We start from the raw sequence: 14,674 nt of genomic DNA on the forward strand, positions 1-14,674 counted from the left end.
GCTTCATACATTCGTCACACCAAAGGTCTTCCCAAGGCGATGACATCATCGCAGCATCTCGTTCGCAGAATAAAAAAAATAACGGTAATTTTTTGTTTTAATGGCTGACTGACTCGCTCGTTTATCAATCTCTTCATTGAATGATTACTTAAAGGGGGGGGTGAAATGCTCGTTTTCACTCAATATCCTGTTAATCTTGAGTACCTATAGAGTAGTACTGCATCCTTCATAACTCCAAAAAGTCTTTAGTTTTATTATATTCATAAGAGAAAGACAGTCTGTACCGATTTTTCCCAGAAAAACACGAGCGCCTGGAGGCGTGACGTGTGGGCGGAGCTAAAGAATCACGAGCGCCTGTAGGTTTTTGCATTGAGAGCGTTTGGAAGCTGTGACACCGTGAGGACAAAACCAACCAAAACAAACCATGGCTAACAGTCAGATTCAGCGTATATTTATGATCCAGAATCAGATCCCGAGGCTGAAACTGAACGAGAGCAGCAGCAGCAACGACTCGCTCCGAGCGGGGCTCGAACCCGGGTCTCGGCATGGGAGGAAAACAAAAGAATGATCACTCCAAGAGCACTGGGCCAAAAAGAAACCTCTAAGCAGGGAGCGGTCCTAACGTCTTCTGTGACACAACATCAAAGTCACACCAACCAGAGTGTCACTGGGGACGCAACGTCAAAGTGACACTGATTTGAGAGTCCTTGGGACACAGCGTCGAAGGCCCACCAAACTCCCTGAATGAGACGATAGAGTGCAGAGAGGAGCTGGAGTCAAGTCTTGGGGAATCCCAACAGAAAAGAAATGCAAGGACCGGAGTCAAGTCTGACAGGAAGAGAGGGAACAGTTCCAGACAAAAAAAAAAAAAAAAAAAAAACTTGGAGCCTAAGACAACATAACAAGGCAGGACTAGGCAAACAAGACAAGACAGTCACCAGCGAAGCATTAAACAACTTACAACGGTCTTACAAAAGACAGAGCACTAGAGGAACTAAAAGAGGAGAGCTAATGAGGAAAGAGTGGCTACAGGTGTGACAGAACACAGAGTATTAAGGATAACGAGTTGGAAGGGGAAGAAACAACACTGACAGCAGAACACATGAGCTGCCAAAACAAAACCCATGTGTTCAGAGACTAGGCACACAGACAACAAGACAAAAACACAGCAACTCAGACCTAAGTCATGACAAGTTATGGGGATGTAAGATTTGGTTAATAAAATAAATAAAAACATAAAGACTAACGTTCTGGGAACCAAAAAATAACGTTTCATGAGCATTCTGGGAAAATTTTAAATTAGATATTTTGAAAAAAAAAAAAAAAAAAAAGTTTTTTTTTTTTTTCGCTGGGATGTTATGTCCTGGTTTCAGTTACTAACTATTACTATACTTACTGTACGCATATTGTAATTTTTAGATGTTCTCCCCGACCACAAACAAGGTAGGCTACTTGAACTTGACACAAGTAAGCGCATGAAGGCTGCATTATTGGTCCAAAAAGCATTATGGTTAGGTTACCAAATAGCCAAACACTTCTGAGACTTCTGCCTACATTACAGTATAAAAATATTTATTGTATCGGTTTGCTAGTATTAGCCTAAATTACTTAAGCCTTTTAAATCATAAACATCAAGTGGAAACATGAATTTATATTGGATAAAAAAACGGAAGAGGGAGACTTATGCCTTCTGCACTAGCAACAAATATTTAATAAAGAAGGAAGGTCTAGAAAGTTCCCCCGAAGAGAGCTTAATTTCTTCGGCCCCGTTAGTGTGAATGACACGCGCTTTGCTGGAGAGCCGTTTGGTTTGTGACGCACGGATGACCATTGAGCTGCGCGAGGTGCTCACAATCAGTTCAGCTCAGCTCGGAAACACGTACGCTAGTAATGCTGGGCTCAGACGACCACGGAGAGACTCTCAAGCGGAACGGTACCGGTAAGCGCTCCTTATATTCACTGTACTTTAAGTGACTGTCGGTTTATATCGAAATGGCAGGTGTTTGATCAAATCAAAAAGAGGACAAGTTTGGATGCGCGAGTGACATGCTGTCAGACGAACAAATGATTTATATCCGTGTCATCAAATAGACTACCAACTGAAATGAACTTATCTTACAATAATGTGTAAACAGTGTATAAAAGTATAACGGAGATATTGTAGAGTGAATTAATTAGATTTTTGAAGCAATTTTGTCATTCTTCCGCCGAGCTCTGTGATAAAAGTATTACTACTTGTTTACTTTACTGTGAAAACAGGCAAAATTCCTCATGGCATCCTGAAAATGGACCCCGTCTTGATGAATGCGTCTTGACATTTATCATATTTTTCAATTCATTGATTTTATCACAAGCACATTAAGCGGAAATAGAAGGAGGGTCTTGGATTCTCCATTATAATTTGGAAAGGTATAACATGTAGGTTTTTATGTAGGGTTTTTATGTGTACAATTATCTGACCATACTGTAGGCTATATTTTAACTATATTAGCTGCCTTGTGTGTGTTTCACTGAAAACATTTAAAGTAAAAAAAAAAAAAAAAAAAACGCAGACACATTCCATTCCAATCAAGTTTGGCATATTGGTTTGTTAGTTATGCTGCAAATCTGGTAGACATGACATGCTGCAAATGATGATCAACCAGCAGATGCTTATCTTAAAAGTTACAACATGATTAATTCATCAGGCACATGTAAATGTAATAAAAACGGCAGTTGCACTTCTTGTCCTGTTTGAAATATCCATCAGGATGTTCTACCACCATGGTCATGAGATAGAACTAGCCCACAACCCTACCTCAATCCCTAAAACATGCATTAGGTGGATATTTGGTTTGGTCATTCTAGAGATAAGTGCATTCCATTGGTCTGAAGTGTTTGCATGTATTCTGTCTTAATTTGAGTTGATTTGGCATCCGGTAGATGCGCAGAATTGTCCACTTTCTAAGAGCAAAAACAATCATTCATCTGAAGAGGGATTTAAATATGATCATTTTCTGGTGAGCTTACTCACTTTATAGGGGTATTTTTTAATGCCGAATGACAGTGCGCTATCAGTTTTGGAATATGATCTTATTCAGATGAATAAATTGGGCTTAGAAATGTTCATTTTTAGAGAGATGTCCATGACTTAATATATCTCCTTTACATTTCAAATCTGTCCTTCTCTCATGATCCTTAGTCATAATTTGAAATCACTGGAGACCCAATTTTCCACATTTCACAGTGGGAGAGTGAAAGCTCGTTCTGCATTACATAGCAGGTGTGCGGATCAGAGATGCTCATCTGTCTCTAGAGGCAATATGAGAGATGATACATAGACTCAGCCAGTCTATTTGTCCACTCTGACGGGTCTGATATTGACAAATGAAGACCATATTAAAATGTGTTCTATGCCTTACTTTTTAACATTGCTTTTTTCCCCTTTTTTCATTATGTGCGAAATGTATCAAGCTTGATGTGTATTTCAATGTCTGTCACGTGTGTTTAAAATAAAGGGCTTTTTGAAAAGCTTTGTTACATTAAAGTATACGGTTAAAGGAAACTGCTTACAGTTTAAAGCAATGCTTGGCCTATTTTAAGCACAGACTTTTTGAAGAACACAATAACTCTGAATAATATAAAACACCTCTTCTCCTCATGCTACGTGACTCCTGTGAATGCCACAGTGTGATCTAAGAGAGGAAGTGCTTTATACTATAGGATCAAAGCCATTGCTTCAAGGTGAAAACTGAGACGATGATTAAGGATCTTTGCTGAAGTGCACTGAAGTGCAGCATATCAACTCAAATAATACATTTGTAATTTACTCTTGAGGATTTATTATATAGATTCTCAAAGCTTTATTTAAACCAACCACTTTCCCAATCCACTGCGAGCGACATTGGTCTTTCTGTACTGGATGTCGATGCTCTTCTAAATAGGCCTGATTTACAAATACAAATTCGCTTTCAGAGGCACTGATTAGTTGGCAGGGGGTTATAAATGTCCAATTACCAATAGGTATACAGACCACACAAGTGATGCTGTGTAGAGAATGCCAGCTATTAGGATTTAGTGCGAAGCTGTTGATTCTCTTGGCAGTACTGGCTTGTGGAAAGGCTGGATTTTCTCATATTCTCTTCCAGTCAGTGTATAACACTGGAGATTTGATATTAGATTAGATATATTTTGGCAATATATCATTGGTATGCTATTTATGTTTATGACATTCTGCCTGCATCTCTTTTAAAGGATTTAGATGCAGTATGTCTATCGTTATCTTCATTCAGGTAATATTGAAAGAGGCTATGTATCAAAAAATATTACAGTCTGAATTGATCATTTTTCTTACTTGCAGGGACAGTAAATCATTTCAGCGCTTCTCCTCCACAACAGCGGTTTGGTTGATTGGTTAAGGAAAACATAAATTTTTTGCCCATTTAATAGAAAAAGATATGTCTCCAGTACCATATACTTGTTTTGCTTTTATTTTTTATTTTAATATACAGAGAACTGATTCAACATACTGTAAATTTGGTTAATCTATTCTTTTGTTAATTTCATTTTAATGATAACATAAATAGCCATTATTTCAGTGCCATGTCTAAATAAATGAAAGTTCTAAATTACTAAAATCCTACAGTACTAACTAGGGCTGTAAAATCAATGAATTAATTAGCTGATTTTACAGCCCTAGTACCAACATTAAAAACACAACACTGAAAACCAAAAATAAACTTTTTAAACTGATTTGTTGGTTTAAATAAAAAAAGTAGCCTACAGTAAGTAACCTGGCTGCCTTAAAGTGTTGAGTTCATTGAAACTAATAACTTCAGCTATTACAAATATAGTGATTTTGTTGTTTCAGTTTATATTTTGTTCTATGTTGTGTTGTTGTCATAATTTTGGATTAACTATTGTATCAATTTATTCAAGCAAGCAAGAGGATTGAGTAAACTTTCAAATTTAAGTTCACTCAACTACACATCGTTTTTTAATAACAATAATCCAAAAAGTTTACGTGGCTGGCTTAAAATTATGAGTTAAATAAACTTCAACAACTAATTATTCTGGCATAACAGAGAGCACAAATAAACCTAAACATTCATTTTTATCAAAACATTCATATATGTCAGGGCTTTCGTGGGAGATTGGCGCACAGAGACGGAGATGATTCAAATGGCATTTAATAATGATCCAAGGAGAAGAGGGACATCCAAGAACACACAGGGAAACACGAGCAGCACACATAACAATAAGCAATAACCGTTAAGGAAGGACTGAAAGGGAGCAATTTAAATACCCAGATCAAATGAGGATAATTATCGAACACAGGTGAACAGAATGAACTATTCAAGGGAACTAAGGGAAACTAGGTCAAGGGGCTGAAACAAGGCAGGAGAACAGAAAAACACAGAAAACAAGGTCCAACTGTGACAGTATTCTCTCCTCCAGCCAGACGCAGTCTGATTTGCGCAGTAACAAATCAACAGGAACAGGAACAGAGGGGTACTTAGGAAGAGGACAAAGAAGTGGAGCAGGGAGGGTGACAGGGGATGGCAAAGGGCACACAGGAAGGCAGGCACTAACAGAGGGATCAGGAGGAACCATGGTGGACCAGATGGAGGGAGGAGCCAGGATGGAGACAGGAAAGACTTGGAGCAGGAGGAGCCAGGTGGGACCCAGATTGCAGCTAACATAATGGCCCATGGTAGAGCCAATTGAGGAGTAACCAAGGTGGAGGAAGGGCTGACGACTCCAGGGGGCCGATCGACAGTGCCAGAGCTGGTGGGAGAGGAGCCCGAGGCAGAGATGGAGAACTGCAGAGCCAGGGTGACGTGGAGGATCCAGAAGGCCGTGGTGGAGCTGGAGCAACAGAGGACCAAGGTGGAACTGGAGGAAGGGAGGAGCTTGGCGGAGCTGGTGGGCTGACAGGCCACGACAGAGAGGTGAGAGCTAGGAGCCATGGCAGAGATGCTGGGTTGGTGTGCCGAGGCAGAGTCTGGGACACAGAGGCTGGAGGCGGAGGCAAGGGATCCTCCAGCCATGACGCCGATGAAGACTGGCATACCCGCGGCAAACCCACATCACAGATGGTGGGCTGAGGATGAGCTGAGGAGCTGGCAGGATCCAGCGGCATAGGGGCAGAAGATTGCAGCCGACTGTTGAGAGGAGGTGGGAGAGGGAGGCTGGGTGTGAATTTGTTACTGGGAGTGAGTTCTGGGATGGTGTGTGCTGCCCACACTCACAAAATTGAGACACCCATCACAGGGAGCACCAAAGACAGGGGAACGACCTTCATGGTCATGGCAGGACAAACAGACAGTTCAGGTCAAACAAAAAGTTCATAAAAGGCCTCCTTGGCCGTATCGGGACAGGCAGAATGTTCAGAAAACAGGAGATGAAGTAAGTCTATAAGATGCTCTGAGTCCAGCCTCAGTGGTGGAGCAGTGGGCGGGGCTTTCCTCTGCAACCTCACTCTCTCTTCTATAATCCTCTATGGCAGACTTGTTAACAAGAAAAATACAAAAAATAAACAAGAAAAATACTAAACCACATTAAAACTATAAACTAAAAAATAATAAATATAAATATAAAAATAAATCATTACAGAGAAAGTCAAATGTCATGACAAGTTTACATTTCAGTCACCAAAGCCCTATTTTACATAACACAAGAATGTGTCCTGGAAAAATGGCATGTTTGGTCACCCTACATTACGTGCAAATAGCCTGCCTTGTTGGCTGATGCTACTTACACTAACTCCGCCCACCAGCGTGTGATTCGGCTAGTCAATACTGTAAAAGACAACCAATGATCATCAGCTCCAGTGGCATAGATGGTAAAATGTGCGACATCATAAAAGCATTTATTTTCAATGAAAATGAAGAATATAATCAAAAAGTTGAAAAGAAAGTATCGGGTAGGGTTAGAATAGGTGTATGGAGGGCTTTATTGCCCCACTAAGCTGGCATTAATTTTATAATTTTATTATTTAATTATAATTACAATTTACAGTAAGTTCATGTTGTATACTGTTTTACAATGTACTACGATACTGAGGTGCAGATAAATGCCACTACTTGCAATAAGTAGTACAATTTTAACGTAGTGTAAATAGAATCTATATAGTTATATGTATTATCTGTACTTAGTGTAAATAGCATATCACAAAAAATTCTGGTATTTGCACGTAAATAGCATCTATTGGTAAGAAATATGCTATTTTAACATAGTATTAAACTTAAAATGTTAAATTGACTGAACAAATTCAGAAACTGTAAGTTGTCTACTTAAAACAAAATGAATGAAACAACTAAACTGCAAAATAATTCTTTACAGTGTGCTGGTGAATTTAGGCATTATACTGTAGCATAAATGAACATTATATTGTGTACTGTTTGCAAATATTAATTTAAAGATTTGATAAAGATTACATTTAAAGCTGCAGTCTGTAACTTTTGACGCATAATGGTTAATAAACAGAACTGCTTGCGTCTTGCGGAAGAACATCGTAGCCAGAGCTACTTCTCTCTGTTTATGTCTATGAAGAATCACAAAGGTACTGGGTTACTCCGCCGCGGTATCCCCGAAGCAATCGAAAATAGTCTGAATATAAACACTTATTATAGGTGCACCCTAGTGATTCAGTATTGATGGATTCATGGTGTACTCGCTTATTATATACATTTTGTAAATTTTCAACACATAAAAAAGTTACGGACCGCAGCTCTGATTGGTTATTTCTTACCGGGAGTGATGTATTACTGCAAATGGCAATAGGACCACTGGGAGGAGCCAGAGGAGCTTGCTTTTTTCACAGATTATCTGTCTCATATTCTACTGTCAGGACATAATGACAGGTTTAACAAATATGTAAAAAATACATTTTTACAAAAGTTACCTACTGCAGCTTTAACAACGTTATTAAATGATCTGTGTTTTTAAATATTTATTTTCACTGACTGATAGATAAGGGAAAAGAGCATGCACAATTAAATACTGTATTCAATGTTTGTCAGTATATATATCCCATTATCAATCAATTTAAATAGTTTCAGAAATATATACATTTATATTACTGCTTAAGTGCGAAGAGTATTTTTTTTTTTTACTATTTTTGTAAGCTTATTTAATTGAGCAAAGATTAATAAACCAGTTTGCACCAGTTTTTTAGGCCAACATCTACTCTGGGAAAGTTGCCAGTATCACTGCATGAGTATTTACCTTCTCAGTAGGTATGTAAACGTTGTTGAATGTGATATCTACGAATGAACTGCTCTTTCTGAACCCATTCAATGTCTAATTACAGTGCAGTTCCTGTTTCTAATGTTGTTTTTGGCCAAAGTGGGAGAGAACATGAAACAAAGAGTTTAGAGGTGTATATAAACCAAAGAAGGACTTTTTACCATCTATCCATCTATTTCTAAACCTAGTTACAGTATTTCCCATTTATGCTGAAAGATAAGGAAGGAATCACACAAAAAGCTTAAACATTTCAAGAGCTTGTAGTAATGTATATTTTTCGCCTTTTATTTATTTTTATCCTTTAAGAAAAATCATGAATATTATCGGTTAGGTTTAGATCGTATTCTACCAGCAGGACTCATGATGCTGGTGAGTGAAGGCAAATTGCCCATTGACAGCAGCAAAATGACAGTTTGTTTGAGGATCTTTAAAATGTAAACTGCATCATGATTGACTGAGAATGAGTGAATGATGTAACTAGTGTTAGAGTCTTCCTGGTAGAATTAACACGTAAGATTCCATTTCTACCTGCACACATGAGGGACTAATAAGAACCTTGACTATAGACCAACAGAAGTGTGTGTATGTGTGTGTTTAGTTGTGTGGATCTGTTTCTAAGCTATGAAGGCCATGAGGGGATGACACCTGTTGGATAATAGCTGCTTTGGAATGTAAACTGTTGGGCTAAATGCTTCGCTTTTAAATATAGGATTTTCTCTCTGTGTCATTCACTCTTCTCAGCTCATCACTCTCTCTTTATCATTCATTGGCTCTTCAATCATTCTATTTTCATGGCAGTGTTAGAGCTGGTGACAGAGGGAGACGTGAGGTGAGAAACAAAGCTAGAGGATGAAATATCTGCAATACAAATTTAGGTTTACAACACTGAGCAAAGCAACACAATTGAATTTTTTACATATTATGTTTAGTCATTGACAGACTCTTTTATCCAAAGCGACAAATAAAATAGGAACAATGCAAGCAGATCATTATAAGAGGCAACAATATTTGGTGTACACATTGCCAAGTATTAAGCATAAGAGTAAACAAGCTGGAGCAGAAATGCCCCTTTTTTTTTTTTTTTTTTTAGTTAGAGTTTCAATGCCCTATGTATACATAGATTAACAAGCTGCTGGTAATCAATAATGGGCTAGACAACATGGACAAAAGAGGTCTAAGAAACTTTACAGATGGACTTCTAGAAGGAAGAAAATATATATAGGTATAGGACACAGTCCTTTTAAAACCTTTTAATAATGTGTCAATGTATCATTCAAAATTTATGATTTTTTAAATTTTATATAATTTCAAATAGCATCAATAAATGCACTCTGCTGTTTGTCCAGCTAAACTGAGAATTTTAGGCAGGCATTTTATTGGACAGCCTGCTTTCCTGTTTAAATTAGTTGACAGACATGTGGCAATATGGCTTAACTAGGCTCAACATGATAAATCCATGTTCTTTTTTTTTCTTCTTTTTGGCCTAGCCAGCCATAACAAGCAATTGTTTTCTTTTGGATTTATTTGTGACTGCTTGTTCAGTGCCTCTGCTTACAGTGAAATATCATTAAAAAATCCCCCTCCAGATAACTGAATGTTAAAAATAGGTTCTGATTGGCTGCCGTTGTGCTTCGTCACAGAGCATATTTCCTTTCAGTGTGGACAGATGAAATGCTTGTCGCTGGAATCTGGTTTGTACGCGGTGTAGTATGAGCACACGTGTATCCCTACACCCTACTCCGTCCTGGTGGCTTTCATCACTTAAGCAGACAGAGCGGTCAAGTGAGACAACCCCTGTCAACTCTCTTTCCCCTTTTCTCTCTGTAGCCCCAGCTCTGTTATTCTCACCCTCTGCTGTGCTTTTCCCTTGTGTATAAGCGTGTGTCCTTGTACATGTGCTTCTGTACCGTGTATGCTGTGGTGTCTGACAGCTGTCTAGGCCCCAAGGGCACGCAACCTGCCCTTTTCTGAAGCGTGCCTTTAGCGCCCTCTCATCATGCTGTCTGTGCTCCCTGTCGGTGAGTGCTCAGCTCTAAGCTGCGGTCGGCGGGAACTGACCTCTTCTCAGCGGGGGCACAGAGATCTCCAGGGTTAATGTTTCAGCATTGTGACCTCTCTCATTTCTCATCACCTGACAGCCGGTGGCTACCGCTGCTTTCCTCTTCCCTACACTACAGAATGTATGCGTAGAAGGCATAAATCAAATAGCCTGTATATATAGTGTTTGATGTCCACACCTACAGATTAGAGTTGGATGGTGAGTGTCAGGAACTGTGAGAAATATTTGGGTCTAACTTCTACACACACTCACAAGCATACAGTGTGATTCTAGATATTGCTCTTGTTTTTAATGCTCTAATGGTTAAAGATGATTCTCTGATTCTCAGTGGTTGGTTATGACCCAAAAATTTGCTTAAAAAGTAAAAAAAATATATACAACAACAACTGTAAATGTATTTATTAAACATTACTAGAGGGTAGAAATGTAATCCGCCATAAATGTATGTGAGAATTATTTTACAAAATTTAAAGACACATTTAAATCACATTTCTGCTATTTTCTTACCCTGCATGTACAGATTTGTAATTTTTGTTTTTTTATTCAGACATGTGAATACATGTGTACGTGCATGTGGTACTTGCCAGTCATGGACATGTGATTTTAAGAACCTTTATTTCTGTAACTTTTGAGTACTATGTTATGTTGCAATTTGATGTCCAATGTAAAATCTGTGTCCAGCAATAAAACCATTTGAGAATTGCTGGCCTGCTCAGTGCCATAGACAGGTTTTGTGCTGTCTATGGCACGAGGAGCCAACAGACAGACAGGTTCACATTTTTCTTCCCAGGCACCTTCAAGCCTCTCTAACATAAATGAGGGCAATGTTTGCCTTTTAGCAAAGTGCAGTGTGTTTTTATTTTATTTGTGTTAAGTGTGTGTGTGTGTTAAGTGTGTGATTACCAGCAGCTTTTTTCTTTCAGATCGAGTGGTGTTAAGCAGCCACTCCTTCACATAAAAGTGTTTCAAGGTGAGCCTTTAAATACCAAGAAGGTGCTCCACAAGTAGATATCTGAAGAAAAGGGGTTCACCCTTAAGAGGTTTCACATCTAAAGCTGTGTTAAGTGACAGAATGAAAAAATAAGAGACTTTTAACATTGTTAAAGGTGCACCATGCACTTTTTTTTTACTTCGATTTTTTTTACAACATTTAGTCTAAAATATTTCTTATTATTCCTCACATTTCTTTTGCTATTTATTCAGCTGGAATGGCTTAACATTAAAGTTTGTTTAGTACCGTAGGTCATGTAAGGACTGCTGTCTTATTTGGTCTTTGTAAACTTGTACTGTTAATTATTTCAATTATTTAAAAGTGAAGTTATGATCAAATCTATTGACTTTTTTAAACTGTTTTTAAACACTTTTTTTCCAACTGTAACCAACAGAAACGACATTTTAATATTTGCATACTGTGTTGCAATTGGTCGTCTTTCTTGAATTGTCTTGTCTATTGAATTGTTATTGGTCTTTTATTCCTTGCATCTATTTTACCACCAATAATCACCTTTAAGTGTCAGAGAAGCTGTTAAGTGTTTTTGTGACTAATGAAGATTTTGTTGTGTGTAACTCAACTCCACTGCTGTGCAGAAGTGTAATCATTAGATGATGTTAAATGAGCTGCATTGTTATCTTAAAAAAACAACAAACAGATGTTGATCTGGAAGGCAAAGCTTCATTTGAACTGTCTTTTAGTAGAATGAGCTTTGGAGACAACAGCCATAATGCTTGTGTGTACGTGAAATGTATGTATGTGAGAGTGATAGATGGGGAGAATGCATAATGGTAAATGAAATTAACAAACAAAATACCCAGCATCCCCAGCATATAGGATTATATTTTATCTCAAACACACAGACATTTGGAAGTATAGATCCAAGATTCTTCTGCCATGGTTAAGAGGCTTTCATTTACTGTAAAAATGTATTAGCATGTGGAAGCACTCTCTGATGGCAACAATGCTCTTCTGATATTCTGATGAATGTGTGTCCTGGAGAGGAAGAGACAGACAGAAAACCAGAGGCTGATTGCAGTGGAGGTGATGTTCTGTAGCTGTGTCATGATCAAAGAGCATCTTGAACCTTCCAATTTGCTGTAGTTTTGTTGCTTACTTCCATCTTCAGGTCCTCCTGAATGAACCTCCAAACTAACCTCTCTGCCTGTCTAATGGCTTAGAGCGAGCACTGCTCTGATTAAAGCTGAGATTATAGGGTGAGTGTTCTGCACTCACACTAATCCTCTCCATGCTTTCTATGAGTGGTACTCTCACTGATACCATCATGCATGTGTAATCACACTTTATACATCTGTTTTACCTGCACATAGATTTAATAATATTGCTGTAAATTAGCTAGCAGACATGTCAACAGAGCAATATTTGTATGTACAGATGGATGGATATTTGGGAAGATGGATAGATAAACAGGCTGTTATATTCACGTAACATTAGTTACATATTCTGATCTGTGCAATTCTAAGTTGATTATCTGAATATGTTTTTAAAAGAAATATCTTATGCCTGTAAAGGGTGTATTAATTTTATCAAACAACGAATACAGTGTTATTAGTGGAGTGTTACAAGCTGTTCATACATAGATGAGATCCCTAAAGTTGCAAAGACTATAGTCTCAAACCCAAAGTTAAGACTCGTCCATGCCCCCCTAAAACACCTCAGTTAAATGCATCCCCAAATCTCTACATTACTGTGGGGGAAGATTTTCATAACACAGCCCAGATGTTCACGCAAAGATAGAAAGTAAAACTTTGATTCTCGCTGCTGAAGACACTGTGTTTCTCAGTGAAAGCTAAAATACTTTGATTGGCCTTCCAAAAGAGGACACTAACAGTGACACTGTTCCAGAACAGTTCCACCCAAATATTCAGATGAGTGCAGAGCATTTTATGGAGGACTGTTCCCTGATCCTTGGAAAGTAGCCTACAATTCCAGCTGTTCTGACTCACAGACTGTAAGTACATTTACACGTTTAAAGGATTTGCCACTGATAATTCAAACACGAGTTTTGAGCAGTTTACAGTAGAGCTTGTTGTTTGTCATTTCTCTGATGCACTGTGTAAAAAGACAGAATAAGTAATTATAATCCATAATTATTTCCCCACTGGATGCAACAAATGCCTCATTTGTAATGGGTTTTATGGTTTTATCTCGTCACGTAAGCCCGAGATACGGAATCACAGTATGTTAAGGGGCCTAAAATTTCTGTCACACACTTGAGGTATTCAGCCAATCACAACACACTGGATAACTGGCCAATCAGAGCACACCTCACTTTTCAGAACGTTGAGCTTTGTAAAAATCGATGCGTGTCAGAAAGGCGGGGCATAGATTAGAAACAATAATGTACAGTATGTGGAAAATAATGTGTTTTTTTAATCTTAAACCGCATAAACACATTTCATTACACCAAATACACAAATAATGTTCTTTTTAGCAACATCATATGACCCCTTTAATATTAGTATGGAAACTGTATAATTGATTTTTTTTTCTTGGATTTTTAGATGAAAAGAAAGTTGAAAGGAACCACATTAATTTGAAGTAGAAATCTTTTGTGACATTATAAATGTACTGTTACTTTCGATCAGTTTAATGTGTCCCTGCTAGCATGTGTATTGCCTGCTTGCAAAATGGTAGTGTTTAGGCTCTTTCAGTTCAAGAGTCAATCCCTTAATACTATGACTATTTGCCCTTTTGTGTAAATTTATTTTAATTTTTTTTTTGTCATAAACAAAATTTTATCAATACAATACTTTATTTAAAATACATTTTAATTATCTGTTGTTATTATTGGTTATTATTTTTATGATACTTTTTTCATCTTGCCTTTTACATTGTTGACAAAATCAAAGTCCTGCGTCACAGGAACAGAACAAAAACAAAAAAGAGGCAAAGGAAACCTCAAAACTTTGAAGTGTTTGTGTGTGTATTTGATGTGCTGCAGTGGGAAGCATTAATGAGGTTCTCAAGGACAAAACACACCCCTGCTCTTGCAGGTCTCCCCATGTGACCCCAGCCCACTCCCATCTCCACCTCAGGCACCTCGTGCCTCTGAGAGCGAGAGTCCCTCTGGGGTCCAGGAGCTCTGAATGGCTCTGGAGGAGATGGTGACGTCTGGACCAGGCTGACTCACGCTGAGGAGGCAGGCTCTTGACTTTATATCCCCTTATCTCTCTGTTTCTCTTCCTCTCTCCATCTATTTTTACTTTTGTCTGTCTCTGTATCTCCTGATCTATTTTTCCTAGTGGCTTGAGTCAGAGTTCCTAGCAGGTGAGCAAACAGATCTGTGGATATGGGTTTCATGGAAAGGTGAAATTGCGTTTTCTATCAGATTTTTTTGTGCAGGGGTTTAGTGATGTTGATACATAGCAATG

The 14,674-nt window shown here is 38.2% G+C and overlaps 1 protein-coding gene across 1 annotated transcript in view; it reads left to right on the top strand.

Moving 5' to 3' along the window:
* The first annotated feature begins 1,874 nt into the window (after window positions 1-1,874).
* The window catches only part of LOC127957079 (zinc finger protein 385B-like), an 89,806-nt gene continuing 77,006 nt past the window's right edge, over window positions 1,875-14,674 (top strand). The window contains exon 1 of the mRNA XM_052555449.1: window positions 1,875-1,939. Within this exon, the coding sequence (XP_052411409.1) occupies window positions 1,891-1,939 (49 nt within the window). The 5' untranslated portion in view covers window positions 1,875-1,890. The remainder of the gene's footprint in view (window positions 1,940-14,674) is intronic.

Source organism: Carassius gibelio, chromosome A3 (assembly GCF_023724105.1).
Source record: "Carassius gibelio isolate Cgi1373 ecotype wild population from Czech Republic chromosome A3, carGib1.2-hapl.c, whole genome shotgun sequence".
NCBI lineage: Eukaryota > Metazoa > Chordata > Actinopteri > Cypriniformes > Cyprinidae > Carassius > Carassius gibelio.